This window comes from Cyrtonyx montezumae, unplaced genomic scaffold (genome assembly GCF_038088225.1).
Source record: "Cyrtonyx montezumae isolate F1298 unplaced genomic scaffold, pur_monq_1.0 scaffold_0, whole genome shotgun sequence".
Lineage (NCBI taxonomy): Eukaryota > Metazoa > Chordata > Aves > Galliformes > Odontophoridae > Cyrtonyx > Cyrtonyx montezumae.
The window spans coordinates 3,341,038-3,368,250 of record NW_027071824.1 but is presented as its reverse complement, the minus strand read 5'-3'; the positions used below and the strand labels follow the sequence as shown (position 1 = coordinate 3,368,250).

General features: G+C 47.3%; 4 protein-coding genes across 5 annotated transcripts; 1 reads left to right on the top strand and 3 right to left on the bottom strand.

Annotated features, from left to right (window-relative positions):
* Nucleotides 1-444: 444 nt before the first annotated feature.
* LOC136046548 (serine/arginine-rich splicing factor 7-like) lies at nt 445-6,920 on the bottom strand. 2 transcript variants are annotated; one of them, XM_065733184.1, is made up of 9 exons: nt 6,777-6,920; nt 6,205-6,385; nt 5,920-6,096; nt 4,935-5,009; nt 4,722-4,823; nt 4,171-4,224; nt 2,012-2,056; nt 1,388-1,423; nt 445-752 (listed from the first exon to the last, which is right to left on the bottom strand). In XM_065733184.1, exons 1-9 carry the CDS (start codon nt 6,796-6,798, stop codon nt 728-730), a joined length of 717 nt encoding a protein of 238 aa, XP_065589256.1. In that variant the 5' UTR covers nt 6,799-6,920; the 3' UTR covers nt 445-727. The 2 variants fall into 2 exon arrangements, with proteins under 2 accessions (XP_065589256.1, XP_065589338.1); XM_065733266.1 differs by lacking the exon at nt 2,012-2,056 and having other exon boundaries at nt 6,777-6,917.
* An 842-nt stretch (nt 6,921-7,762) lies between these two features.
* GEMIN6 (gem nuclear organelle associated protein 6) lies at nt 7,763-10,340 on the bottom strand. Its single transcript, XM_065729702.1, has 2 exons — nt 10,208-10,340; nt 7,763-8,210 (listed from the first exon to the last, which is right to left on the bottom strand). Exons 1-2 carry the CDS (start codon nt 10,333-10,335, stop codon nt 7,835-7,837), a joined length of 504 nt encoding a protein of 167 aa, XP_065585774.1. The 5' UTR covers nt 10,336-10,340; the 3' UTR covers nt 7,763-7,834.
* Nucleotides 10,341-10,728: 388 nt separating this feature from the next.
* Nucleotides 10,729-17,240, top strand: LOC136044296 (serine/arginine-rich splicing factor 7). The gene is made up of 9 exons (XM_065729577.1): nt 10,729-10,838; nt 11,133-11,313; nt 11,439-11,615; nt 12,499-12,573; nt 12,661-12,762; nt 13,024-13,077; nt 15,247-15,291; nt 15,911-15,946; nt 16,927-17,240. Exons 1-9 carry the CDS (start codon nt 10,811-10,813, stop codon nt 16,979-16,981), a joined length of 753 nt encoding a protein of 250 aa, XP_065585649.1. The 5' UTR covers nt 10,729-10,810; the 3' UTR covers nt 16,982-17,240.
* GALM (galactose mutarotase) lies at nt 16,420-25,657 on the bottom strand. The gene is made up of 8 exons (XM_065729452.1): nt 25,408-25,657; nt 24,668-24,822; nt 23,048-23,254; nt 21,579-21,660; nt 20,135-20,276; nt 19,890-20,064; nt 19,623-19,731; nt 16,420-16,964 (listed from the first exon to the last, which is right to left on the bottom strand). Exons 1-7 carry the CDS (start codon nt 25,601-25,603, stop codon nt 19,654-19,656), a joined length of 1,035 nt encoding a protein of 344 aa, XP_065585524.1. The 5' UTR covers nt 25,604-25,657; the 3' UTR covers nt 16,420-16,964; nt 19,623-19,653.
* Nucleotides 25,658-27,213: the final 1,556 nt, after the last annotated feature.

Below are 27,213 nucleotides of genomic sequence, written 5' to 3'. Positions count from 1 at the left end.
GAAGAGCATCTCCCCCCTTCCAGCAGTGCTCCATTTCCATACACACAGTGTTCCACCACTAACCTCTTTCATGGGAGCTGCTTCCCAACCAGTTCCAGGCAGAGGAGCAAAGAAGTCTGGAAGAAAAGCTTTTTTCTCCTAAAAGGACTACCCAGATGCATTTTCTTCTGCACTGGCTCTCGCACCTTATCATAAACATCACTCCCTCCAAAATAGCAGTACTTTTTTAACTGTGTGGACAACTGGAATACAAAACAAGAACTCTAAAGCTAGTTACTTCAATAGTTTACATCCAGAATTATTCCAGTTACCTTGAGTTCACTGGTCCTTCAATCAAGAGGAAAGGACCAGAAGTCGTGTACTCCTTGTGTTTCTGCACTCGGCTCTCAGCCTGCTTCAGTCACCCAACCAGTAATGGACAGCAGGGTTAGTGCCAGGTGTCTCTTAGTTAGAAATGCACTGTTTATTCCAATGCACCAAATACAAAAAGCCCTATATTTCCAGATCACTGAACATTAACACAACACCGGAGTTTTGCATTAGTCTACTTTTAAAAGATCCAAATTCATGCCTGTTGTTAGGCAGTAGAAACAACCTTCTAGGACTAAGCCCTTGCGTTTATAAAGACACCACAAAATCCCTTGTAATAATGTAAACAAAATAAATCTTCTTCTTAAACTTTAACCTTTTAACTTGAATCCATTCTTTTAAGACATGCATTCCTCCTTCAAGGGCTTCCTGATGGAGAATGACTGAAAGAGAAACAGAAAAGGAGTAAGGCTCCAACCGTGCACAGGTGGACTCTTACCTGCCAAGGTGAAGGTGGGCTGTAATCTACACATCTCCATTTTGGAGCTAGCCCTGAGTGTGTAGGACAGGCTACTGAAATCCCACTGTCTGCATCCCCCGGTTACACCGAGGATAACCAGGGGGTTATTACTGTCTTACTTCAGTGTGCAGCTGTGCGCCTGAGTTAAGAGTTAACTCTGAAGGTTCAGCAAGATGTGAATCCTGCTAAATACTGATGGTTTCCTTCCTACTTCATCACCCCTTTTCCAGCTGTGTTCAGACCCATCTTGTTTCCTCCATTACTTGCTACATTTTCCTGCATTTCCTACTCTCCTTTCCAAGTTTCACTGAAGTAGGTTACCTTAGAGGACTCCAAGTAACAACAGTAAGTGGACACTAAACACCTACACGGGCGTTCTCAATAAACAGCCTTCTTATAAACTTCTGAGTCACAGAAGAAAAGCACCCATGCAAATTCCAGTTTTAACAGTTCACAAGGAAAGAAGTTGATGATTTTTGCAGAAGTTAACCTATATAGCAACCACTGCAGACTACAGTTCAGTGTAATTGTATGGTGTGCTCTATTTTTTATTCCTACCTTCTCTTTGGAGATGGTGATCTGGACTTTGAGCGACTGTAAAAAAAAAAAAAGAAAAAGCAATGTAAGTCTTCATGTAGTAACTGCCACACACTCAAGATGTTTCTGACCATTTTAGAGCAGTAACAACTGTCTGATATATTTTGTGTACCTTAATGCTGCTGATATGCCCAATGTAGAGGCTTACTTTAAGCAAGAAGCCGCAGCTGCGAGAGAAAACTGCTGAAAGCTGAAGCCCTCAGCAGAAAGCTACCATAGCTTTGAAGCAGCTACAAAGTGCTAGCAGCAATCCTGCACAGCAGGAGTAGTGAAACGAGTGAAGAAAAGACAGGACTGACAACAGAGAGAGGGCAAGATGTGCCCCAAATCCTGCCCAAATATTTTGCCATCATTGTCGTGGGTTAGATGACAGCTCACTAGGTATCCACAATCCTTCTGGAAGAATGGTGGACCAACCCGCAAAAATCAGCTACAGAAACTAAAGTAATTTAAAATATATATATTAAAGGTATGTTTAAAAAACAGTAATTAAAGAGACTCTTCTACATGCAACTGGAATACTGGTCCAAAAGGATCTGGAATCGTGACAAAAAAAAAGAGTGCTAGTTGTGTTCATACGCTCACCTTTTAGCAGGTAAGCCAGATTTAGATCTACCATGGGACCCAGACCTACAACAGGAGAAAAATAAAGCTCAGCAAAGCAGCCAGTGGCATGCACATACAGTGAAAGTTAGCTTAACCAGCAACAGCAATTCCACGCTACATAGCATCACGAACCAGAGAGGAATGCTCTGCTCTGGGCTGGTGGCCCTTCCTCATGATGCTGCTGAAGAATGCCTTAGCTCTTATTCCAGACTCCACTTTCAGGAAGCAACAGAATACACACCAGAAGCTCCCCAGCAAAGCTTTGCCCACCGCTTCTATAAAACAGAAGCCCCAACCACCCCCATATCCTTTTCCCAAATGGAAGAACAGTTACAAGTGCCATTTAAGGTAAGATTTTAATTCAGCATCGCATTAGGACGTGAATCAGCCACGTGCTGAAGAGCTGATGCATCCTTCAGTTCTCAATGCCACTTTTATTCAAGTAAAGTAAACAGTCTTCATTTACTATCCCAATTAAAATAGCATTTTAGCTGTGTTATATATGTGGCTACAAGGACTTCATAATTTGTGAACTATTCTTGGGTTATCTTATGGGTTGAGATCTACCTCACACTTTCCTCGTGCATTCTGCACATTTATATAGGCATTCAAGTATTTTCTATGCTACTTAGCATACAATTTTCATTCACATGTCAGAAATGCTGAGTCACAGCCTGAACCAGTGATGGAGCACCTGGTGGGAAGGCAGGGCCAACCCAGGGGAGCTCAGCTGCATGCAATGTACCTGAGTGACCAGAAGGGGTGGAGCCAGGATACACCCCTTCCTGGACCTTATTTAAGGGTTGGCAGTGGAGGCCAAGGGATCTCACTGGAGATCCTTGCCTGCTGGAGACCTTCCAAAGGTAAGTAGATTTTTTTTCATTTCTCTGTCAGGCTTGTTTTTATTTGCTGCAGCCTAGGATTGTGTCACCCTGCTATTTCTGCTGTACTTTCCATTACACTTTCCATTACACTGCATTATAAGAGCATTATAGTGCTCTTTTGGCTGCTTCTTTTTAACAACTGGAATGTGAAGCTTTCCAATACTCAGTGATATCACACTGCTGAATTCTGACTCCCCAGGAAGACTGTTTTCTTGTTTTTTGCCTGCAGCTGTTCACCCTGGCTTTTACCTTGCCTATTACTTTACAGATGTGCTATGTGGATACTGTTAGCCGAAGTTAAATAATTAAGTACAACTCTTTTTAAACCTTCACACTCCTCTTACTGAGCTATCATCTGTATCAGTAGTAACACTGTAACCAGCAGTCCCCTTATCCCCTCTGGGGTCCACAGAGCAGAGTTCCTCACATCTACCCAGAACGTGGATTTTGTAACACCAGCACAACTTCCTTTGGTTAGTAACACAAAAGCAACTCAGAAGAGCATTACTATCTTACTACAAACTTCAGCAAACCCTCATTCCGGGAAGCACATCAACATGAGCACTGCAATCAGAGGCTCTAGAAAGCAGGACCATTTACCCTTTTCACCATGTTTCTGTAATTCAAGCCTGCAGCTACACCTCTGCAACTGCAGACATACAAAATCAGCATTTCAGAAAGCGTTAAGCATCTTCCCTGCAGGAACTAGACCACTCCAGAAGCAGAAGTCACCAAGCAACACAGCAGCATCCCTGCTCCACAGCAAGCTGCACCTGGCTGCTCATGTCCTGCATCGCTACCACACAGAAGCAGCATGTCAGCCCAGCTCCAGATGTAACCAACGGCCACCATCCCTTAAAGGCTCAATGTGCAAGACCTAAAGCAGCCAGTCCTCTAATGAATGCCTCGCTTCTTCACCCACTCCATTCAGCATTTGGGAAAAATACAAGAGAAAAACTATGCCAACATTTCTCGCAGGGTGCAAGTTCAAGCATAACCAAATAGCTTTCTAAACTTCTCTCCACTGAAAGATATCACAAGCATACTTTGCTTATGGTTCTAAGATAAATAGATGCAGTCACATACTGCACATTGATACTATGGTCTGTAGAAAGGTGTATAAGTGCATATACCCTATAACCTGGGTGCTGTACAACCTTCTAATGCCTTCCAGGGGAGGGGAAAAAGATAAAGAAACAGCAAGAGAAGTCTTCAACTGCAGTCAATTAGAAGAAATTAGAACAAGCACTTTACCTGCTTCGTGGCCATACAACAGATCGAGACCTTGACCGTGATCTGGACCTAGATCTAAAAAAGAGCAGTGAAAGATCAGCTACTGTGTGACTTGTGCCAAAGGATCTCAGCTGTATGGTTCTCTGAAGTCACCAGTGTAACACAAATAACTGAAGTTACTTCAGCTACTTCCACAAAACTGGCAATATTACTAGAAAGTTGCAGTAGATTCTGCCAGTACTATCACCCACATATGAAATCCTGCTGCCACAGTTAGCTAAATGTCATTACTCTGTCTTGCTTAAGAAAAGGTAGAAAGCCTTAGCCACAGATGAAATTCACACCCTTAATTTCAGTGCAGCATGGAAAAAAACACCAGAAACTGCAGTTTTTAATTTACAAGTGCAGGTTTTGAACTCCAGAAGAAACATTCAGATGAGCTCTGGGATTTTGCTCCCTGAAGCTTCCTATTAGTACTATGGACTGCAAAAAATGCAAACTTAGCACTAATTCCAGCAATTACAATCCTTTCAGCAGTGTTGTGAGCTCACAGCATCAGAGGCAGCACATACCTTGATCTCCTCAAAGAGCCAGAACGTGACCTGCGAGGTGAAAATGATCGATATCTACGAGGAGAGATTGACCTGGACCTGCGGTAGGAAGCTGACCTTGACCTACAAAAAAAACCACAAAAGAACAGAAAATACCAAAAGGTGTTTTTCATGAAGGACACTAAGGGATGAAGAGTAAAATAAAGAGCAATGCCACAGCAGTAGGAATCTTACCTCCTACCACGACTTCGACTGCGTGAGCGAGAATACCTTCTTCCTCGGGACCTGGAGCGGGATCGAGACCGGGACCTGGTTTTAGGTTAGAGAAAACACGTATCAGAAAACAGCCTCAGCCAACAGTGCACGTGAGGCCCTGCTGAAGTCAAAACTTTCAGACAACTAAGAAAAAAAAAACCAAAAAACCAAAACCAAAAACAAAACCACACCACTAACATCTGTCAGTTGGAAAAAATGCCTGGGCCTACTCGTCTTGAGCAATTTTACTACCTAGAAAAATGTTAAAAGCTGAATTACATTGCAGAATTACATTAGAATAAAAAAATACTGTAATGCGTATTTAAAATAAACCTTGCAAGTTTGCAGGTCGACCCTCTTTGGCCCAAGGTCTAGCAGATCTAGACGATCTAGAAGTATCTATAGCCGATCGCTGCATCTAGGTGTTCTCTTCAATTTAACGACGATCAAACTGACAGCCCAATGAGCCAGGGTGAGGCTTGATTGACGCAAGAAGATTTTTCTAGCTGGGAATGTGGTCAATCTGGTGTTCCTCTTTCTAAACCGGAGGGGGGGACCCCAATTGAAAGCCAAATTTACTGTTACGGCGGTCACCGTCTCAAATTTTCTGCCCTTAAAGAATAAGGTGGAGCTAGGTGGAGATGGCTCGAGGGGATCTGGCCTCTTATGCTGATCACCTCAAGGTCTAGGAGGATCTTAAGTGTCGGATTTGCAAGGCGCCTCAGCATGAAATCTTAAGGCTCGTGACATTCTGAATCAAGGCGACTGACTCAAACGAAGAAACCTGAAAGGTTTTGACCAGGTTGATTATTAAGATAGCAACATTGGATATGTATTAGCAACAAACTGTGATATACACCTGTTGACTTACAACATTAAGAGTTAAAACTGGCTTTTTGTTTGCTAAGAAGCGCTACACAAAGTGAAGCGGCGAAGCAGCCCCGCCGCTGCATCCCGCCCGTACCTGCTCCTCCTCCGGCGGCTGTAGCGATGGCAGTCGTAGGCATAGTGGCCTTTCTCACCACACTCATAGCATCTGTCGTTGGGGTCGAAGGGGCGGCGTGCAGGAGGCCTGTCGTAACGGGAGCGACGGGGCATGCCCGTCGACACCTCCACCCGAACCCTGGAGCCGCAGATTATCCTGCAAGACACAGCGCTCGTTAACTCGCTTTTCTTCCCTCCTCCCGTTTCACAGAAGCTCACGCTGCTGACGGCCGCGGGACAAACAGGGGTCTCAGCACACACGTACTTCCCATCGAGGCCGAGCACGGCATCCTCAGCGTCCCTCGGATCTTCGAACTCCACGAAGGCGAACCCCGGCGGGTTCCTGGCGATCCACACGGTTCTCAGCGGCCCGTAGTAGCTGAAGGCTCTCTCCAGCTCGCCTTTGCCCGCGCCCGTGCCCAGGTTTCCCACGTACACCTTGGTCTCTGCGGGGAACGCGGCCATGTCAGCGGAGTCCGAGTGCGACAGTGCGACAGTGCGCAGGCGCAGTGCCGGGCACGAGACGCGCACGCGGCGCGGCGGCCCCTCCCCCCACGGCCTGCAGACGCCGCCATCTTTAATACCGCCTCCATTTTGCTGCTTTTCCGCTAGCGCCGCGCCGCCCGTCCCCCCTCAAGCCTGCTCCCCGCCGGAAAGCCGCTCTGCGGCCCAGCCGCCTTTCCTCACGGCTTCCGCCCCAGAGCGGCCGCCTCCCCACTCGGCCCGGCTCGTGGCAATCCTCCCTGTGCCGCCCATGCCCGCCGCCAGCGGCAGCCCACGCCCGCCCTCCGCCGCACTGAGCCGTCCCTTCGCGTCCCTCGCCGCTGCCCGGCCTACCGTAGCGCCCGTAGCGCGACATCGTCCCAGCTACAGGCCGAGCCCCAAGCGCAACCCTGAGAGAGAGGAGCCGCCTGCGCGCCGCACCCCAACGGCCGCACGGCGGGGCGGGGCCGCGGTCGCTAGGGAACGCGGGGCGGGAGTATCCAAGCGCTCGGGCGTGCGCGCGGATCTCGCGAGAGCAACGGCTGCGATGCCGCGCATGCGCCGAGCGGTGCCTAGCGGTCAGCAGCGTACGCCGCGTCCGAATAGGACGCGGAAGGCGCTGCGTGGCGGCAGCTGCCGGGCGCTGAGCGGGGCGCGGCGTGGGCAGCGCTTTGAGCGGCCGCAGGAAGCTCGCTGACTCGAAATACTTCTTAATGAGCCGCAGGAGGGATGGGGAGAGCCTTCTAACTGGGCTTTCTAAAGGTGTTTGTTTGCGCTGGTATTTTTCTGTACTAATCATACAGTAATCACTACATCACGTGTTAGTATTAAACTGTGCCAAAGCCTAAAGAGGAACCAGCAGCTGTTGAGCTGCAGGCTGTAAGGAGCGAGGCCTTGCCAAGTGCTGCCGCTCCCAATGGTGAAAGCAGGTAGGGAACAGCCTTGTTAAAACCTGCTGCTTGCTGCTGCCTTTCTCGAGTACCTGCACAGACCTTGCCATAAAGTTCACATTTTTACAATAAAAATGCTGTAGAAAAAAGCTTTCTCCAGCCAGTCTTTAGGGTTGGGAAGCACAAGCATCAGAACCCTTTCTGATAACTGCAGATGCTGCTCAAATGAACACGTGAGGATGGCTCCACTAGGGAAGTAAGGAAATGAGCTCCAAGGCAGGGGACTACCATTCGTGTTTGTCATGTATCACCTTTTACAACACTGAAAAAATACAGCAATACAGCAGTTAAACGCAGTTTCCATTTGTTGTTTAGTAACTCAAAATCACCGTGTGTGCTTTGTGCTCTGTCTGCGTCCCTTACTGCGGTCCTTTCTCTAAAAGCAGCCGTACCCAGCACTTCTGGGCACAGCACAGCAGTTCCCGATGAGGGGCAGGCAGGCCGTGCTGCGTTAGGCAGACATCACTGCTGCTTTTCCAGGTGGCTCTGTACCAAGCCTTGAACCCGAGACAGAATGATCTCGTTGGAGCAGCTGCACTCCTCCGGGCCGTACGGTGGGTCGATGGTTAGCACCCCTGCCACGCACAGCGTCCTTCCCGACTCGCCTTGCTCTGTTACGGGGATGTGGTTTGTTTCCAGCCAGTTCTTCAAGTCGTTCTTCCTCTTGTCGAGCTGCTCTGGGCTGTAAGCTTTGCTTTCCTCAGGCTCAAATATGCAGGAAAGCCGTGCCTTCATTTCATCATCTGCATCTTGTATTACGTCCACCTCCTGGATGGCGTGGCCTAGCACAACTACAATGGACACCGGCTCGTTCTCTGGGAAGTTTGCAAGGACGATGCTGTCAGGGAAAGAAGGATGTGTGACTGACTGTGCTGAGCTGAAGGCTAACAGACCCAGCCCCAGAGTCCTGGAGGTGAGCGCTAGAATCTCTGGTGCAATCTAGGTGATCAGGCAATACTGAGAACCCAGCATTTGTCTTAAAAAACTGACTGTTTCTTGAAACAGTGCAGCTGTGGGGCTTTGGGTAATTTCTGGCCTGGAATTTAAACTACTCTAAATGCCAACAAGCAAAACATTACATTAAAGGAGAAAGAGAGAAAAAAGCAGAGGTCTGCATCACAATCTGGACTGGGAATCTAATATCTGTGGGCAGCATTCCCACCTTTGCTTAAGTCTTCAAAAATTCAGAAACAGTACCTTCATACAGTCACTTAAAAGCTAATAATGCAATGGGGCAGCTAACAGTGTCACATCAGAACCTAAAAGATTAATATTTAATTATTGACCTAATAGTAATATTTTTTTTTTCTTTTAATGAATTCTGTTAGCTTCCTAACTATTATAGCTCGAGTATTGCAGAAGGGACAGGCTCATGGTGTAGCTGTTTAAGACCATTTCTTGGTCTTTTCCTAATGGCATTTATATTCCAAAAGTCCTAAAGCACAGGCAGGAAAAGAACTTGTTATACTTCTAGAGTTGCCTCATATATCATAGAAGAGAATCAGAAAACGTTCCCTTCCTTTCATGGACAGAGAAACTGCAGAATTCTAAGCCAGCCATTTATGCTGTTGCCATCATTAGTGGAGAGAAAGACCTTCTGTGATATATCCACTGAAATACGCTTGATTTCAGCCTGAGCTATCCCTCAAATCATTCACAGCTTAACAGACCTTTCCTATCAAAAAGAAAAGCATCTCCATGAGAATATAAGCACGTGAGAGCTACCACATAGCTGAAACCACTGTTTCTTCTGAAACATGTCATGATCTGGACGCCTTTGTTTCCAGCTTCTATGTTGTGTTCATATTAGAAAGCTTCCAAGTGAAAAGGTAAGAAAAACCTCTGACATCAAGGAGACAAATTTCAGCCTGTTCTCCGGTGCGATTAAAGCCCTGTTTTCTTGCTCATTTGAGATGCTAGAGACCTGTGCTACCACTTTCTGCTTCAACCTCTAGTAATTATCCTTGCTTCCTGTTCTACAGCCACTGCACCTCATGGGTGTCTGCTGGAAGGAAAAGCAGAGCATTGACATGAGAATTCTGGACAGAGGATAAGAGGTTTAACACCAAACACATTTAAGAATGTTCCTGTCCTCCTGCTCTCTTTATGAAGCAGGATTTTATGTTATTAAAGGCACTCTTAAACAAGGGAATAGCACTTTTAAGTGACAATGCCAGATCCGCAACAAAGGCAGCTTGAATTCAGGTACTATTAAATCCCCAAACTTATCAGCCCGCTGAATGAGATTAATTATAGAATCATAGGATGTCTCAGGTTGGAAGGGACCTTAAAAACCACCATCCGTGGGCAGGGCTGCCTCCCCCAGCTCAGGCTGCCCAGGGCCCCACCCAACCTGGCATGGAGCATGTCCAGGGACGGGGCCTTGCTGCTTCTCGGCAGCAGTGCCAGGGCCTCACCACCCTCTCAGTGAAAAAATTCCCCGATATCCAACCTAAATCTCCCCTCTTTTAGTTTAAAGCCATTTCTCCATCTCCTGTCACTATGAGACCGTGTAAAAAGCCAGTCCCCCTCCTGCTTGTAAGCTCCGCCCAGCAATGGAAGGCTACAATGAGATCTCCCCAGAGCCCCCTCTATTGCAGGCTAAACAAGCCCAGCTCCCTCAGCCTGTCTTCATAGGAGAAGTGCTCTAATTAATGTGGATTTGGGACTCATCAACTACAGCACCTTTTTCTCGTGGGCCTTGCCACCTAAACACACAGGACACAGAGCATCAACAAGCACGCTGTGCTCCACCTAAGTTGCCTCAGTCTTGCGATCTTATTTTCCTGAAATATTCTCTCTCGGCTTGATGAAAACATAAGTTTCGATACTTACCTGGCAGACACCGGATCAACCGTTAAGACCCATCCTTCATATTCATTTTTCTCATCTGCTGCAACTTTCACCCTTTTGTTCACGTAGGTCTCCCAGTCTAGAGGGCTTTTCTTTTGCCACTCATTCATGTCGGCTACAACAAGCAGAAGCCCCGAGCCCCCTCGCTTTGCCCTTCACGTCAAAGCAGAGCGAGGCTCCTCCGTGCACTTCCAGCCCTATCCGCCACCACTCGCGGCCGCTTCCTGGCCCAGCCCGACCCCGCGGCTCGTTAGAAAGCACGGAGCCCGAGCACCGCTCGGAGCCGGAGCGCTTTGCGAGCGAGATTCATGGATGACAGACACGAGGCTGCAAACTGAGGACGCGTAGCGGGAGATATTCGATACTGTGCAAGGCTAAAGGGGGAGTTTTGGGCCTTCTCACGATGCCCTCAGGCGATAACGGCCGTCACCGCCGTCGCCGCAGCAACCGCCGCTTCCCGCCCTGCCCTCCGGCACCCGCCGCCGCCCCGCGCGCATGCGCGCCGTGTGAGGGCCGTGGGCTCAGAGGGGACGGGAGGTCCGGCGCGTGCGCGGCGCGGAGCGGCGGTTTGGAGCAGCCGTTGGGATGTCGCGTTACGGCCGCTATGGAGGCGGTGAGCTCCCGGGGCGGCGGGGATCCGCGGCAGGGCGGGAGTTACCGAGGGGAGCCGAGCCGGCGGCGAGCGAGGGAGGAAAGAAGGAAGGACGGGGGTAGAGAGAGTGAGAGACAGAGAGAGAGAGAGAAGCGAGGCGGCCGCCGTTGCCGCCTCCGCCGCTGCCGCCATTTTGCGTCAGCCGCCGGGGAGCGGGGGGAAAGCAGCGCGTGCCGCCGCCGTGCTGCGGGCGGGAGGAGCGGGAGGAGAGGACAAGATGGCGGCCCCCGGCACTGAGCTCGCTTCCGCCCGCAGAGACCAAGGTATACGTGGGGAACCTGGGCACGGGCGCGGGCAAAGGCGAGCTGGAGAGAGCCTTCAGCTACTACGGGCCGCTGAGAACCGTGTGGATCGCCAGGAACCCGCCGGGGTTCGCCTTCGTGGAATTTGAAGACCCGAGGGACGCCGAGGATGCCGTCCGTGGACTCGATGGCAAGTACGTGCGCGTTGCGGGTGCCATCGGCGGGACAGACAGTCGGGGTTTGGTCGCTGGTTCCTCTCCTTTCCGTCGTTCTGCCGTAAGCAGCAGCGGTTAACTCCGCAATCGCGGACTTGTTGCAGGGTGATCTGCGGCTCCAGGGTTCGGGTGGAGGTGTCGACGGGCATGCCCCGTCGCTCCCGTTACGACAGGCCTCCTGCACGCCGCCCCTTCGACCCCAACGACAGATGCTATGAGTGTGGTGAGAAAGGCCACTATGCCTACGACTGCCATCGCTACAGCCGCCGGAGGAGGAGCAGGTACGGGCGGGATGCAGCGGCGGGGCTGCTTCGCCGCTTCACTTTGTGTAGCGCTTCTTAGCAAAGAGCAGAACGTTACACCAGTTTTCTTTAAACTTTAAATCTAGAATAAATGTATAGGTGTATATTACAATATGTTGCTATTTCTATCCAATGTTGCTATCTTAATAATCAACCTGGTCAAAACCTTTCAGGTTTCTTCGTTTGAGTCAGTCGCCTTGATTCAGAATGTCACGAGCCTTAAGATTTCATGCTGAGGCGCCTTGCAAATCCGACACTTAAGATCCTCCTAGACCTTGAGGTGATCAGCATAAGAGGCCAGATCCCCTCGAGCCATCTCCTCCTAGCTCCACCTTATTCTTTAAGGGCAGAAAATTTGAGACGGTGACCGCCGTAACAGTAAATTTGGCTTTCAATTGGGGTCCCCCCCTCCGGTTTAGAAAGAGGAACACCAGATTGACCACATTCCCAGCTAGAAAAATCTTCTTGCGTCAATCAAGCCTCACCCTGGCTCATTGGGCTGTCAGTTTGATCGTCGTTAAATTGAAGAGAACACCTAGATGCAGCGATCGGCTATAGATACTTCTAGATCGTCTAGATCTGCTAGACCTTGGGCCAAAGAGGGTCGACCTGCAAACTTGCAAGGTTTATTTTAAATACGCATTACAGTATTTTTTTATTCTAATGTAATTCTGCAATGTAATTCAGCTTTTAACATTTTTCTAGGTAGTAAAATTGCTCAAGACGAGTAGGCCCAGGCATTTTTTCCAACTGACAGATGCTAGTTATTTAGTTGTCTGAAAGTTTTGACTTCAGCAGGGCCTCACGTGCACTGTTGGCTGAGGCTGTTTTCTGATACGTGTTTTCTCTAACCTAAAACCAGGTCCCGGTCTCGATCCCGCTCCAGGTCCCGAGGAAGAAGGTATTCTCGCTCACGCAGTCGAAGTCGTGGTAGGAGGTATGCTTACGTTTGCCTCTTCTTGCTTCTTTGTTTGGCTTAGGACTGTTTCTGCAACTCAATAATTTTATTTGACCTTTTCTGCAGGTCCAGGTCTGCTTCCTATCGTAGGTCACGGTCGGTTTCACCTCGTAGGTCTAGGTCTGTGTCTCCCCGTCGGTCTCGATCAGGGTCCTTGAAGAGATCAAGGTAAGCAATAATTTCATAGAAGCTTTCGGTTTTGTTTTTGCTGTTTCGGAAACTTCTAGAAGTATTCTTAGTCTGATAATTCTAGTTAAAGTTTTAGTTATCCTTTATTAATTTTTTGAGACCTTAAAGAGCTGTATATCCCACATTGAATTCTGATGCCTAAAATGCCAAACACTCACGCAGGATTTATGTTTCAACATATGGATGTTATGTAGTGCTGTAATAGTCTTTGACTTTGATTGTGGTTTTTTTTCTTCTTAGGTCAAGATCAAGGTCCAGGTCGAGGTCCAGATCGGTTACGTGGCCCCGAAGCAGGTAAGACTGCTGTAGCTGAGGGTTGCATAGTAAAGTTGTTGAATTTTTCTGGCATCTGTTAAAATTTTCAGGAAAAAGCAAACGCTCTCTCTAGTATCTCAGGGTACAGAAGCTTATACAGACTAGTGCAGAAGACTGTCCTTTGTCTTGTTTGGTCTGTTTAGTGTTGGTTTGTTTGTGTGTGTGTGTTTAACACGCTGGTGATATCTAGGTCCTTATGGTGATCAGAAGTACTGTTTTGATTAGTTTGCATTATTAGTTGTCTATCAGCAAACATTAGAATTTATCTGATTTTTTTTTTCTTTTGCTCTACATAGCACATAGGAATCTCTGAATTCTTCCAGTTGCTTGTCAGAAATTAAGGTGCCCTTCTGATAGCGTGTATGTAATGCATGTAACCTGGAAATTGCTGAAGGACTTTCTAGTCTCGTTACAACTGTTTGGAGTACTTGTCTATTCAAAAGTGTCACTTTGCAGTTGCTGAATTAAGCGTGTGATAAACTAGTGCCAAATTATTTTGTACCATCCAGTGTACCTTTAGAATGATAACAGATTTGAAAGAAGCATGGGATGCCATTAATGCTCCTTATTGTGGTTTATTGCATCCATGCTAAGTGAGCACAGCGCATGTTTCTTGAGTGCTTATCAAGAACGTGGCTGGCATAGGTGAACGGGATGTCTGCAGATCACTGCTGTAGGACAAGAGGAGGAAGCTCAGGTTCTCCTTCAGTGGCGACTGCTCTTTGCCCAGCCTGCTCCTTGGGCTGCTGTTCTGCTTTAAAGACTGTTCTTAGACATGAGAAATGTAGTACACAGCAGTGAAGAGACAAAGCAAAGAAAGGAGTCTTCAGCTAAGGGAAGTAAATGAAAAAATCACAGCTGAGGATGAAAAATTCATTACTGAAAGGTTGTGGTAGAGGGTTTTTTGAGGAGTGGTGCAGAGAGCTGTAACGGGACTTCCTAAGGGGATGGAGAGATGAAGATGGCTCAACTAGGAGCAGAAAGTCACACAAATGGTTCAGAATCTAGTGAAAAGAGAAGGGAATTTGCCTGAGGTATCTGGGCGATGCTTTTGCATTCATCAGATGCACTTTTTCTCTCCCTGTTGCTAAAATGTGTTGAATCTTAATACCAGGTGTTGCAGCGTGACTTAACTGTGGCTCCTCACTGTTCACTGAGCGTGATGAGCAGAAAGTAGCTAGGGCCAGTGGGTCCTCAAGTGGAAAAATTCTTGATGCTATTACCATTATTTTCTCCTTTTAGTACCAGGATTGCTTTCTGCAGTGTAAAGGATGCTGCTCGCACTCTGTATTGGGACACATTTCTTATTAATTAAGCGATTGAGGTGGAGGGAAGTACAGAGAAATGATAAAACTTTGGTGTTTAATTTATAATGAAGTCATTGTTAAATTTACACATCAGGCAGCTGAAAGACAATTACTGTCTTGAAGAAATCAAAGGAATGCAAAACACCTGCAGGCATGCTCTTGATTCATAGGGAAGAAAGACTGAAAAAGTATTAGATGATGTTTGCTGGACTGATGGCATCAAAGCATACATCTGGAAGCAGTTACGGAAAGGCATGGATATGGAAAGTAGAACACTTCCTTTGGGAACTTACACATTTCAGTTCTTTTAAGTGACATTAGCGTTCTGGTGCAGCAGTTTTATCTCAAGGAAGCTGATGTTTTTTCCAGTCTTTTCACAGGGCTTAAATTTGACAGATCTGAAAGAATATTTTTGTCAGGTGCATACAGAAGATGGAGTACCCTGGAAAGCAGACATTAGTAGGAGCATAGTGCCTGCAGCTAGTTTCAGCCATGGTGGTAGGTGTTGCTTAAAGCTCATAACACCTGCAAGTTTAAAGTGTGTTGTTTTAGGAGCTGTATGAAGATGCTGGTCTGAACTTGGGTGGTGTGTATATTCCCTGCCACTTGCATCTGCATACATAAGTTACAGCCTGGGACCAAAGTCCAGAGTAATGTGTTCAGCATCCATTTGAAATATTCTTGTGAAAGTTAGTTAGGAAAAGCCGTGTGAGTTTCCAGCATTCTGTCTGCGTTTCAGTGTTATGGCTGTTACATATTTAGTGTGAATCTTGCTCTCTCGAATGTGGTGATAGGCATGCTGCTGGCTTTCTTGCTGAGCTGTTTTCTCTTCTTGTCGTAGGTCTAGGTCTCACGGCAGATCGAAATCTGGCTCTCCAGCTAAGAGGTGAGCATACAGGGGTGAAGCCTACAGTGGCAGCTAGAATTCAGTGCTGTCTTCTCGTGATTAACAATGCCTCTGGTCCTTCAGAGAAAGCAATATCCCTTGAACATGAGTGCCCAATGAATCAATTTCAGATATGTCTGTGATTGTAAAATTCCCTCTGCAGGTCTTTAGAATGTGCTCTCTATCCATCGTTCTGTTTTCTAGTAGATCTTTGCACTTTCTAGCACAGCACTCCTTTGCTTGCTTGTTTTGTGCTCAGTTCTGTTTTATTCTCCCAACCATCAGATAAGAGGTTTTATTAATGCTGCTGAAAAAACACCTGAAGGAATCTGACTTCTTTTTCTTGATGCCTCACCTCAGTACTACCCCTTGTTTTCCTGTTTTCTTCACTGAAGATGATTGCATAAATGTAGTCTACATACTAAATGAATGGAGAATTCACCCCCAGTGTGAAAGCTGATCAGAAAGCTTTGTCATGTTCAGGAGCTTCTATCTAGAATCCCATAATAATTCCATTGCTGTGCTGTTGTGGTTCTTACATTTGTTGGTTGTTTTGTTTGCATATGTGAGTGTGTGTATTTTAACTTCATACTGCAACAACTGTGTTCTGTTTTGGCAGTCGGTCGAAGTCCCGATCACCGTCTCCAAAGAGAAGGTATGTTGGTCCCCTGCTAGTAACACAGACTGTAGAACTGGCATTTCAGTATCTGCAGTGCTATTTGCTGAGGAGCATGACTGCTGCTTGTAGGAAAATACTGGGAAGTATTTTCTGAGATCTCTTTGCCAGAGATAACGTGGTTGTGGTTTGTGTGCTAATAGATATGTGGTAACAAGGAATTCCTCAGTGTGCTGGTTAGATGCTTTGCCTTTGGCTGCTCCTGTGTTAACCAGAGTTCACTAGTTCTTTACTGCACAGTGAGCTTGAAACATGGAATAAACATGAGCTCTGAGTCTTGTTAAAAGCTGCGGTGAGACTGGGAAGGTAGAGTGGAATAACCTCGGGTATCAGTTGGGAAGGGAACATTGAGCATGTTGATTTTACTGCTGTTGTTTGGTTTTTTTCCCTCAAAAAAAAAAAAAAAAAAAAAAAAAAACAGTGCTGGAAATAATTCCATCTGTGGACATGTATGTAGTGACAGAATAGGCAGCTATATTTTTAAATCATTTTTACATGATTTTACAACTCCCAAGGCAGCTTTAAAAAAAAAAAATAAAATTAACTTCAGTTATCAGTTCTAACCTCATAGTTACAGGTGAATTGAATAAACCCTTGTTACATCTACATAATCACTAAAAGGTTTTGGCATCTTGCTGTGTAACGATGTAGCTTGCCCTCTGTGAAAGCCACTGTCAGTTGTACAGTTCTGGTGCCTTCACAATGATCTCATTTACATTGCAATACAAAAATAACAGAGAAATTTGGAAAAGGTGGAAGTGAAAAAAATCTGTTGTCTCATCATTAGCCTACGTATTTTGCCAATGTAATTGGTTATTTGATTTAGAAAAGAAAAAAAAAACAAAAACACAGTGCCTGAGGGGTTCCTGAGTAGTGCAGGGATCCTTCTGCTCTTTTCCCCATGTTTGTGAATCCCAGATCACTGCTGAAATGTTAACTGCAGGTTCTTTTCCTTTCAGTCGTTCGCCATCAGGAAGCCCTCAGAGAAGTGCAAGCCCTGAAAGAATGGATTAAAGTTATGAATTTAACCTTTTAGGAAGAAAGTTATTTTGCTTACATTATTATAAGGGATTTTGTGGTGTCTTTGTAAATGTAAGAATGTAGATAGAAGAGTATATCAACTAAAATTTGGCATGATCTGGGTCTTCTGAGTTAGTCGCACCAATAGACTAGCACAGGTCTCTTTTTATTGTATGAATTAACTTCCTGTGATATGAAAATGTGGGACTTTTTTATTGGCACATTGAAATAAAATGTGTATTTTTAACTAAAACTTCTCTGTAGTAACCCTGCTGCTTCTCTTAAGGGTTGGGTAATTCTAGCTGTGCCGTGTGACATGGATGGGTGATGTCTAAAGGGATGACTAATACTGGCATCTCACAAACTAGTCACTTTGCACTTACTGTTGGATCATTTCTGATGAAGGCATTGGTTTCTGGATGGAACTTCATCTCCTCTGTCTGCAGATGTTTAAAAACTGGCATATGTTTTTCTTATTCCTGTATGGCTTTTATGGGCAGTAGTTTTCTTCACTGATGTAATTATTCTGCTGAGCTCATTCTGGCACCCGAGGAGTTGTCATACAAGATTCCAAAAGTTTAACAGTGAGCTTTTGTTCAAAACACTTATTTTAAGTGAGTAACATCTGCAGAAACATCTAAACATACAGCAGTGATAACCTGAGTGCTTCTTTGACTTGTTGCATTTTGAATTATTTCATCTACCAGTATAAAGCAAACCTCAGATGTCTCAAAGCATGTGCTGTGGTGGGGGACGATGTCAGGTGGTCTGACCTACTTTCTGAAGTAACCTAGGATTGTGTTTGGGAGACCAAAAGGAGGTGTTCTGAGGCTTTCTGCCATTGGCTCTAACTTTTTGAGTGAAAGATTCTCACAGCTGACCTCAGGAATTCAGTCCTGCTGCACAGAATGGGAATGGGCTTAAAGCAGCCCAAATCCTGGAGACGCTCGTGTTAATTAAGCTAATTTCTTGCAGCATCTGCACACGTGCAGGTTTAATGATGTGTATATAGATCTGTCACTCTGTACTTGTCCTCATTCTGTAGTCAAGAGTTGCATGATAAGGCACTTTGTTGACACAGATCACAGCAAAAGACGAAACAACATTACGCTGAGCAAACTAACATTTGGTGGAGGGGAAAAAAGCTGACTTTTTATTCATTTATTTTTTTATACTGTGATGAGAGATCTACCAGAAACAAATGCCAGTTTTGGCGGTAAAGGAAAGCGAAGAACTACAAATTTCTGCCTAAAGCACTGAAATGACAAAGCGAGTCCTGTTTGGGCTTCTGGGATCTCTAACGGTAGATTGCTTTCATTTTGTGTGCTGTAACAGAGCTTCTTACGTGCAAGAAAATGGCAAAATTGAGTCACTCCTTTCGTAACCTGTGGAGTTTGTTTGTTTGTTTTTTAATCTGGTTTCCTGTTACTAACAAGTTCATGGCACAGGTGCTGAACGTGCTGTCGTGTTGCAGCAGGCTTTGGCCTTTATCCGTCATCCTGGTGTGCTTGGTGTCCATGTGGACACCGCAGTGGTGCTTAGCAGTGCTTCATTGGCCAGGTGCAGTGATGGACGTTCTAGCAATACTCATAACATGCTGCCAGAGGAGCAGCAGGTGGCACAAATACTGCCCTGCAATGATTTGACAAAAATACCTGAAGCCTGTGACTTGTGCTTGGAATGCTTGTTGGTTGTGTACTGCCTGCCCAGTTCATAGCATAGCTGGTGAGAAGCACGTGTATGCTGCTGGTGCTTTGGAATTTCATCAGCTTTTTTCTCTTCTGTACTCGTGAGGTGAACCTGCTCCCCAATAAACCTGCAGACTGACACGACAGCTGTACTGGTACCTGTTTTTCAGTACCCGGAGGCACCATGGAGCACAGATCCCTGCGTGAGGAGACAGGGCTGTGCTGTCGGGGCAGCTCTGCTGGCTGCTGTGACCTGATGCAAAGGACAGGCAGCACTGCAGAGGCGTGAAGGGGCAGCAATAAATCCCATGCCCCAAAATGACATTACTAGACATTTCTAGGGTGTCTCTGCTGCCTCTCTGGGTTCAAGTCATCTCCAGGGCTTCTGTTTCGTTTCTGTAGCCGGGGTATGTGGAATATGCTCTTGTGCAGTTATTGCTGTTGGCTTCAAAACAGGAGTTGAGCCAGAGGAGCTGGCAGCAAGCCAAAATAATCCCAGCACCCCTTCCCTCCTCAAAGCTGTACATGTGTCAGTGGGACACTGCCATCAGATGTGATTGCAAGGCACCCTTGGATTAGCTGACCTTGAGTAACAGGGCAATTCTGCAAGGCTAAGTAAAGCAACAGCTGGCGCCTCTAGCGCTGTTTTGGGACTAGCTGATGCTGTTACTAATGGCTGCTGAGCAGTGTCTTCATCAGTCCCCTGCTGTAGGTTGAGCTCTGGCTGAGAACTGCTGTTTTCAGAACAATTTTCTATGGAACAAAACCTGTTGTGCAGCAGTAGGGCTGGGAAGAAGGGGGGGGGCAGTAGAGACTAGACAGCAGTAGAGTCAAAGCAAAAAGAATGCAGAGAGGAAGAAGAAAGCCTCCAAGTGGGTTTTGGAGCAGCTCCAAAGCAATGTCTGTCACCTGCAGGGATTTCTAGGGAACCTGCTGGAGATACTTACCCCCTCCTGCAGCAGGAACTGGCCTCTCTCCTCAGGCAGTACCAAAGCAGAGCCAGGTGGTGTGGTTGTATTCCTCCCCAGGCAGGAGCAGGGGGCTGGGGAAGTGAGGCTGTGGAGAGGTGGTGAGCATTGGTGAGCGTGGTGGCACCAGGGAGGTTTGTGTCCCTGCAGCCTTCCCAGAGCAGCACTCCAGGGCATCTCCCCACCCTGGGTGTTTCTCACACCTCTCCAAACAGACCCAGAAGCCACAGACCCTGAGCAGCTCACCTTATTGACCGCATCAGGCCAGTTCTGGGTTTCCAGGCAGAAAGCTGAGTGATTGGGGTAGACGGCAGCGTGTTTGCCCTTCAGGGAGCCATCCAGGTTGTTCCCAGTATAGAACTGCAGGCCAGGCTGGGTGGTGTGAACCTCCATGGTCCTGCCACTGGGTGGGTGATGAGCCCTGCAGAGAAAATGCTGTGGGTGGGTGGGTGCTGGTGTCCCAGGGGCACCCTCAGGGCTCCCAGCCTTACCTGGCCACGAGGCGCCGAGCCGGCCCCAGTGGCAGGCAGAAGTTGTGATCAAAGCCGTCCAGATGGAACTGCTTCAGGTGCTTCCCCAGCTGCACCGGCCGACGGAGGTCAAAGCCAGTGCCCTGCACGGCAGCCACCTCCCCTAGGCCAGGAGAGCAGCAGCGTCAATGCTTGCACCCAGTCCCCTGCACACTAGAAGCCCTTTGCTGTGCCAGGCTGAGGCACCACCATTTAGGCACTTACGTTAAAAGCGCACCGTTGCATGCAAGCATTCTGTCTAACAGTTGTACACATCTTGTCTTAGCCTCTAGGGCTAAAACCTTACGCCGTTTTATCAGCCTCGAGGGCTATGGTTACACAAAGCTTTGAGCAGGCACTGTGAAAAGCTGGGGAGAGAACTAGCTGCAATTAAGATGCGAAAGAGAGATGTAATTGCTAACCTTCCAGAGCAACCGTTGTGAAACCAATCTGCCAGTGCCCTAGTAGAAACAGCTCTGCCACAGAAGCAGCAGGGAGAAGCAGGGCAGCGGGTTTGCTACAGCAGAGTTTTTCCCCAGCTTAACAACACAGCAGGCTGAGCAAAAGCTGCTGCAACTTTCAGCCCCGCTCCTCCAAGTGCACGGTGGTAAACGTGGGCATAACACTTCTTCTAACAGACCCCTGAGCTAAAAAAAGTCGTTTACTTTTTTTTTAAGCTTCTCTGTCTCATAGTTAGATGCTTCTTTTTCCTTTTTGTGAGATAATACTTCTGATTCCTAAAAACAGCCTCCTCCTACATAAAACCTGGTGTTAGATCTGTTTTGCATAGAGGTTGGCTCTTGCTGCAGCTGAGCGTGGTTGCTTGCACAGCACAACAAGAGGGTGTTGGAGCGGGCACCAGGAATGCATGCTCTGCCTCAGCCTGCTCAGATTGTTTAACTTGGAGGCAGGATCTTTCACAGGGAGAAACAGGGGTGGGAAAAACAAGCCAACAGAACAAAACAGAAACAACTAGGAAACTGTTTTCTCCTTTCTATCCCTAAATCAAGATGGAGTACAAGAAGCTGCCAGCCTACTTCTGTGCTCTGAGGCCAGAGAAAACAGCAATGTCACCCTCGTTGAATTAACCTGCTTAGCATGCAAAATGTGCTTTCTTCCTTCTCAGGCTTTCCTCTTTCTGAACATTAAAGACAGGAAAGGAAAGTGCTGGGTTTGTGCACCCAGGCTCCCAGCCAGCAGTGCTAGCCCCCTGTCTCTTTGTAGAGATGGGTGAAATGGCTCAGCTCACATAGGATCCTGGATACCAGGAGCTCTCCTGCTTGGGCACGGGCTGATCTTACAGGAACATGATTTGTGGAAGTACAACTGCATTATCCCATTAGAAAATCCCAGTATAGGAGTATGGTAAAGCCAAACTCTGTACAAACCCCCATCTGTGAAGCTCTCTTCACTACGTGCCACCCACCGGTTGGTATCTTGGTGTCATCCACAGGCAGGTAGGAATCCGCTTCAATAGAAATCTCATGGTCGTAGATGTCAGGTGAGCCCTGTGGGAAGAAGGGAAATGCTGGGATTCCTGCAGGGGTCTTCAAACGCCCAGGTGTGGTATGCTGCAGCTGATCTGGTAGTGCCTGGGACACCTCCTGGGCATCCTTCCACCTTGTCTCATTAGAGAACAAGGCGCAGCACAGGTGAGAGGCTGCGTGGGACCTCCTGCACAGGATTATCAGCCTGAACTTGCACCATGCCCAGCACCAACACACTGCCAGCTGGCTAGCCTAAATGTGCTAGCGTACAGCAGCAGGCAAAAAGGGGAAGGAAGTAAGCACGGTGGGAAGTGCAGCCTGTGCTCCTGCCTCGTGTCTCATGCTCCTCTTCTTCCCTGGATGCTGGCAAGGGACTTGCTGGGCAGGAAGAGGATGAATGCTGAACCTGCTCATTACTGTCTAATCTGAGCAGCAGTTTCATGCCCAAAGGTTTCCTGTTCCTCTGGAAATATGCCTAAGCTGCATTCCATAGGTGTTGATATTGCTGTATGGCTGGGAGGACAATCTGAGAATAAGTTAACAACTGCGCGGCCATTTTTAGGGCTATAGCATGAGCAGACCTGCAGAGAAGAGCTTCTCACTAACCCTTTCACAGGTCTCTGTTCATGCTTTCCTGCCCTGTGCCCTTTGCCCAGCAATAGTTAATAGCCTAGGTCCTTTTCTTCCAACCCTAGTTATAAATATAAAGGTGCAGGAGACCAAAGTGCAGTGCCAACCAATGTGGGTCTGCTCTACGTCCCACTGATGCTCCACTGTGCAACTCTGGCCATATCACATCCCTTTGCTAGGACATTGCTTCTCCCATTTTGACCTGGGTCTTTAGCTGCTACACTGTCTGGTCTCAGCTGCACCCTCCAGACAGGGGTTTCAGTGCATTGTCTCAAGGGAGTTCAGAGAGGACAGCTAAGAAATACCAGTCCAACACTAGCAGATGCCAATTTTACACCTCCTGTGTAATCTCTTCAAGAGTCCACAACCAGGATAGGGAAAACTACTCAGCTGCAAACAAAAGAAGGGGTAATATTCATAACTGGGTCACTTTGTCCACAAAGCACTGGAATAATGCAGCTCTTATTGAGATCTGCATGAGGTCTTGCTGCAGCTTGTAGGCTCGGACACCCTTCATTGCTTTGTCCCCATGAGTCATCACCTTTCTGAGTTCCCTCTTCTCCTTTGCTGAAAACACTCCTGTATGCTTGATGATGGGAACATGCTGAAGCAGTCAGTACTGGCTTCCCTTACCCTTTCTCCTGCCATCAGGACCTGACAGCTGAGGCCACCATGTTGGTCCCAATGATCCCACACAAAGCCCTTCCCCATGGGTGCATGAGCTTCTTCTTCACCTCTGCACCACCCCCTCTATGGGGTTAGGTCTCCCCATACCTACCTGCCCTGCCAGGTTGAAGTACGCATGGTTTGTCAGGCTGATGGGTGTCTTCTTGCTGGTCTGGGCTCGATAGTTGATAACCAATTCACTGCCATTGAGTGTGTAGGTGACCCAGACCTTCAGCTCACCAGGGTAGCCCTCCTCGCCATCAGGGCTGAGCCGGTAGAAGCAGACACCATTTGGGAGGACTTGGGGGCTCCAGAGAACCTGCAAGGACAATGTGTTAGGAAGAGTAGTGCCCCTCTGTCCTTCCCTAGGCTGTAACAAAAGGCACACAGGGAAGTGAGCACTGAAACAAAGGTTTCTGTTGATCATCTTCTCTGCTCTTTCTCCTAGGGAAATAAAAAAAAAACAAAAACAACATCTCCTTGATGAAAAAAAAAAAAATTGAAGTAGTAGAAAACACAAACACTAGCCTGCTGGCTCTGGGTGACCAAGGAAAACAGGCTTTTCCATGAGTGACTGAAGAGAGGAGGCAGTTTGCTCTGGTGGGGGGTCTGTTCTTGAACACTGTTACTCCATGCCTCAGAGGGTCCACACTATGATTGACTTTTGCTCTGCAGTTGGATTTATTCCCTTTCCTGTGCACCTTTCAGTGAGCAACATCAGCTCATCAGGCTGCTGCCTTTCTTGGGCTAACTCAGGGCTGGTTTCTAGTGCACTGGTAGCAATGTAAATATAAATTGTGCTAGGCTAAGTGGTACCTGATGTATGGCACTGAGCCTGGACGTTTGCAGCTAAGGGATAGTTACTTCTAGCCAAAGAAGACAGATCTAGAGGCAGGAGCAGGATCACACCTCTGGAATGACTGCTCTCATGCCTTGTGCAGAGGTCACAGCGGAGGGGACTCATCAAAATGCAACATTTTCATCCAGCACAGGAACTGAGGTTGCCAAATATGATAACCAGGCTGTGGAGCAGCTCCTGCTAAGTGCTACTGCACCAAATGCAGTTCAGCTGCATTTCCCACTGCTCTGGGACTCTGTGGTTCAATATCTGAGTTTCTACTTAAATTCATCAAAGGAAATCTATTAATGGTCAATAAGCCCATGGATGTTGTTATTTTTAGAGCTAGGAGAGTTAAGTTTTCCAGTTCCCCGGCAACACGATCAAGTATCGCCAACACAAAGCATGGCTACAAGCTATGTACCATCAGGCCACATGTTGATCGCTGATGTCTGCAAGATAATGAAAAACTGAGAAGATGACCAAGATAGTCACAGCCAAGAGCTATCGCATCTTGTTTGCGCTATGCCTGACCACAGGCCGCTGCATGGTGGCTGTCACCTGACTGAAAGGCATCCAGTGGGAGCCCATGGGTGTCTGATCCTGGTCTGATGCCAGGTCACAGACATTAATCTAATCACACTGTGTTGATGGTGCTGCCCAACAGTAACACTTTTCCAGACTCTCTTGACCCAAGTCAAGTAGTTTGTGGCTGCTGAAACAGCACAATCTTGTCTTCCCCTCATTCCTGCACGTGCAGCACTTTCAGGGAGCTGATCCAACTCAATAACCACCAGAAAGTCCTGCAGGGTTGGGAGGGGAGACATCATATCCCTGCCACAACCTTGGAGGCTGTGTGCTGAAAGCCATGGGACCCACCAGCCCAACATTCACCTTGTCGAAGCCCCTGGCTCCTCCGTGCAGTGAGTTGGGCCCATTATTAAGGAACAGCTGATACTCTTTTCCATCCATGGTGAACTTCCCCTTGGCAATCCTGTTGGCAACACGGCCTACCACAGCTCCAAAGAAGGGGTGCTTCCTTGTGTAACCTGCATGGAGAAAGCAGTGTGCTGTTACATGGAAGGAGCAGGGCAGCATAGGTGTGCTTGTGTGCTTCACATGTCCCGCTGTGCTCAGAGATTTCCCTCTCAGCATCCTCCCAGTACTATGCAGGGGCTGCAGTCCTAGTGTCTCACAGGGCACACAGCTCACCATTTGCACACATGTGAATGTGGCACTGAGCGATGTGGTTTAGTGCTAAGCCTCAGTAAATCAGGTTGATGGTTGGACTCGGTGATCTTGAAGTTGCTTGCCAACACAGATGATGCTGTGTTTCTGTGTTTGAAACAGCTCAGGGGGGGAAACTTGCATTGTTTACAAATTTGGGAGAAAAGCTCAATGAGGCAGACCTGTTAGAGGGGCACGTTGCAACCTGGGGCCACTGGTGTCCCCACATCCACTGCTAAGCCCAGGACAGGGAGCAAGACTTGTTATTTATACAGTCCATTATTTGGGGCTACCTTCAGGAGCAGATTACAGAGTAGGAGTAATAGAGGAATCTGTCTGATTTCTTTCTTTCTTCTTCTTCTTCTTTTTTTTTTTTTTTTTTTGGAAGGAAACAGATTAAGACCCACCTTCTAGCTTGTCAAAGCCCAGGACAATGTCCGCAAACTGCTTGGCCCTGTCTCTTGTCTCCAGTGCGGTGATAATGCACCCGAGGGACAGGATTTCCACTCTGACGCTGTCTGACTGCAGCACAAATTTCTCCACCTCCCCTCCGCCATCCTCTGGGGGCATGTGGCCGAAAACCTCTCTCTTCACCTCTACCATCTCTCCCCAAACACTGTCCTTGCGCGGCTGCAGGGGAGGAAGTCCGGGAGGAAGCAAGGGTGGCCGGGAGTGGAGCAAAGAGCGTTACGGAGAGCAGAGTCCCAAAAATCACATGATTGCCTCCAGCGTGGCAGGGCTGGGAGGAGTCACACCGCGCAGTTGCTGCCTGGCAGGCTTGGGTGCATGCTGAGGGGATAATGAGTTTTTGGAGGTGCGTGCCCATGGTCTGGGCTCCGTTACACACTATGTTTTGAAATATCTGCTTCCCACTGTCCTGGGCAAGCAACCTCAGTGAGAAGCAAACGCAGGAATATGAAAGTAATCAATGCACGCATTCTTCTGAGTGCCTGTTTTCAGGTTGGTTTGTTTGTTTGTTTGGGGGCAGAGAGTGGGGATGATCAGTCTCTAAACATTTATCTCCAACAAGTGTTTCCCCCCAGGCAAGACAGCACAGCTTTCAAACTGCCCGAGAAACAAAGCCTCCATGGGGCTGCTGTGCAGCCTGTACTTTGCCGGCGCTGCCCTTCTGCCTGCAGTAAAACACAGGCTGCTGTGTTCAGGTGCTTCCTCCCACACCCTTATGGCCCCGACATCTAAAACTGTGCAGGTGCAAGACTGATACCACAGACAGATCTGCTCATGAGCCCTGCACCAGATTTTCAAGCTGGTGGGTAAACCAGAAGAGACACCAGCATGCACAAGGACACATCTTACATGGAAGAGAATCGGAGCGGAGAAAAGCAGCCTTCAGTATTTGAGCTAGGCAATTAGCCTTGGTGATCCTGAAATCTCTTCCAACCTAGATGATTCTGTTCTTCCATGATTTATCAGCTCCATCACCGTAAGTGGCCCTGCAGGCTGACCTAGGCATGACATGAAGGCATGCTGTGTGCATGGTCCAGCTCCTCTAATCTGGGCAAGAGATTTCAGTAGCAAGGGAGAACTGGGAATTCAGTCTTGGAGTGGTTGTTCCTTTCTTTCCTCTACCAAAATCCTAGCAAAAATGCATAGCATTAAAAAGCACTTTTATATATATTCTTTTTTTGTTGTTGTTGTTCAGAGAGGGAGCCATTTACTGCACTGTGCACTATCAAAAAATAAATTTGCTATGAGAAAAATTACAGATATTTCTCTGAGATTGGCAAGTTGGAAATTCCAGATGCCTGCAGGGGAGTTACAGCGTTGCAAGGCAGAAATGAGGCATCATTTTACATATGATTGTGCTTTTTCCTTTGGATTCCTTTAGTTTTGTTCTTTTTTTTTTTTTTTTAGATGTTGTGGGTTTTGTTTGTTTGTTTGTTTTAATCCAAAATAAAGTGACTTTACTTAAGAGGTGACAGTTAACAAAAAGAAAAAGGTGTTTCCAAACTCGAACTACAAGATCCCTTCTTATCAGCAGTGTCAAAATGAAGCTCAGTAAAGATTTAACACTTCAGGCCCAGACTTCAGCACCAGTTTTATATCACAAAGCCACGGATCACAGCTAGATTTGGAACAATTAAGAAACCATTCTCTGTATGACTTTCACAGGCAACAACAGAGGTGGAAGTCCCACAGAGCTCTCATTTTGCAGACACCTTTTTTTTCGATGAGGAGAAGCTGCAGCAGTG

Bases quoted from the DNA above. Each gene is read 5' to 3' on its own strand.
- LOC136046548 (XM_065733184.1), bottom strand. From the start codon at position 6,798: ATGTCGCGCTACGGGCGCTACG. The intron at 6,386-6,776 runs GTAGGCCGGGCA...CGTTCCCCGCAG, and splicing joins GTCGCGCTACGGGCGCTACG to AGACCAAGGTGTACGTGGGA. The intron at 4,824-4,934 runs GTAAGATTCCTA...TTTTTTTTGTAG, and splicing joins AGTCGAAGTCGTGGTAGGAG to GTCAAGGTCAGCTTCCTACC.
- GEMIN6 (XM_065729702.1), bottom strand. From the start codon at position 10,335: ATGAATGAGTGGCAAAAGAAAAGCCCTCTAGACTGGGAGACCTACGTG. The intron at 8,211-10,207 runs GTAAGTATCGAA...TTTCCCTGACAG, and splicing joins GTTGATCCGGTGTCTGCCAG to CATCGTCCTTGCAAACTTCC.
- LOC136044296 (XM_065729577.1), top strand. From the start codon at position 10,811: ATGTCGCGTTACGGCCGCTATGGAGGCG. The intron at 12,763-13,023 runs GTAAGCAATAAT...TTTTCTTCTTAG, and splicing joins GGGTCCTTGAAGAGATCAAG to GTCAAGATCAAGGTCCAGGT. The intron at 15,947-16,926 runs GTATGTTGGTCC...TTTTCCTTTCAG, and splicing joins TCACCGTCTCCAAAGAGAAG to TCGTTCGCCATCAGGAAGCC.
- GALM (XM_065729452.1), bottom strand. From the start codon at position 25,603: ATGGTAGAGGTGAAGAGAGAGGTTTTCGGCCACATGCCCCCAGAGGAT. The intron at 20,277-21,578 runs GTGGGTGGCACG...CTCCTGGCCTAG, and splicing joins TGACACCAAGATACCAACCG to GGGAGGTGGCTGCCGTGCAG. The intron at 19,732-19,889 runs GTGAGCTGCTCA...ACCTCTCCACAG, and splicing joins GGCCTGATGCGGTCAATAAG to CCTCACTTCCCCAGCCCCCT.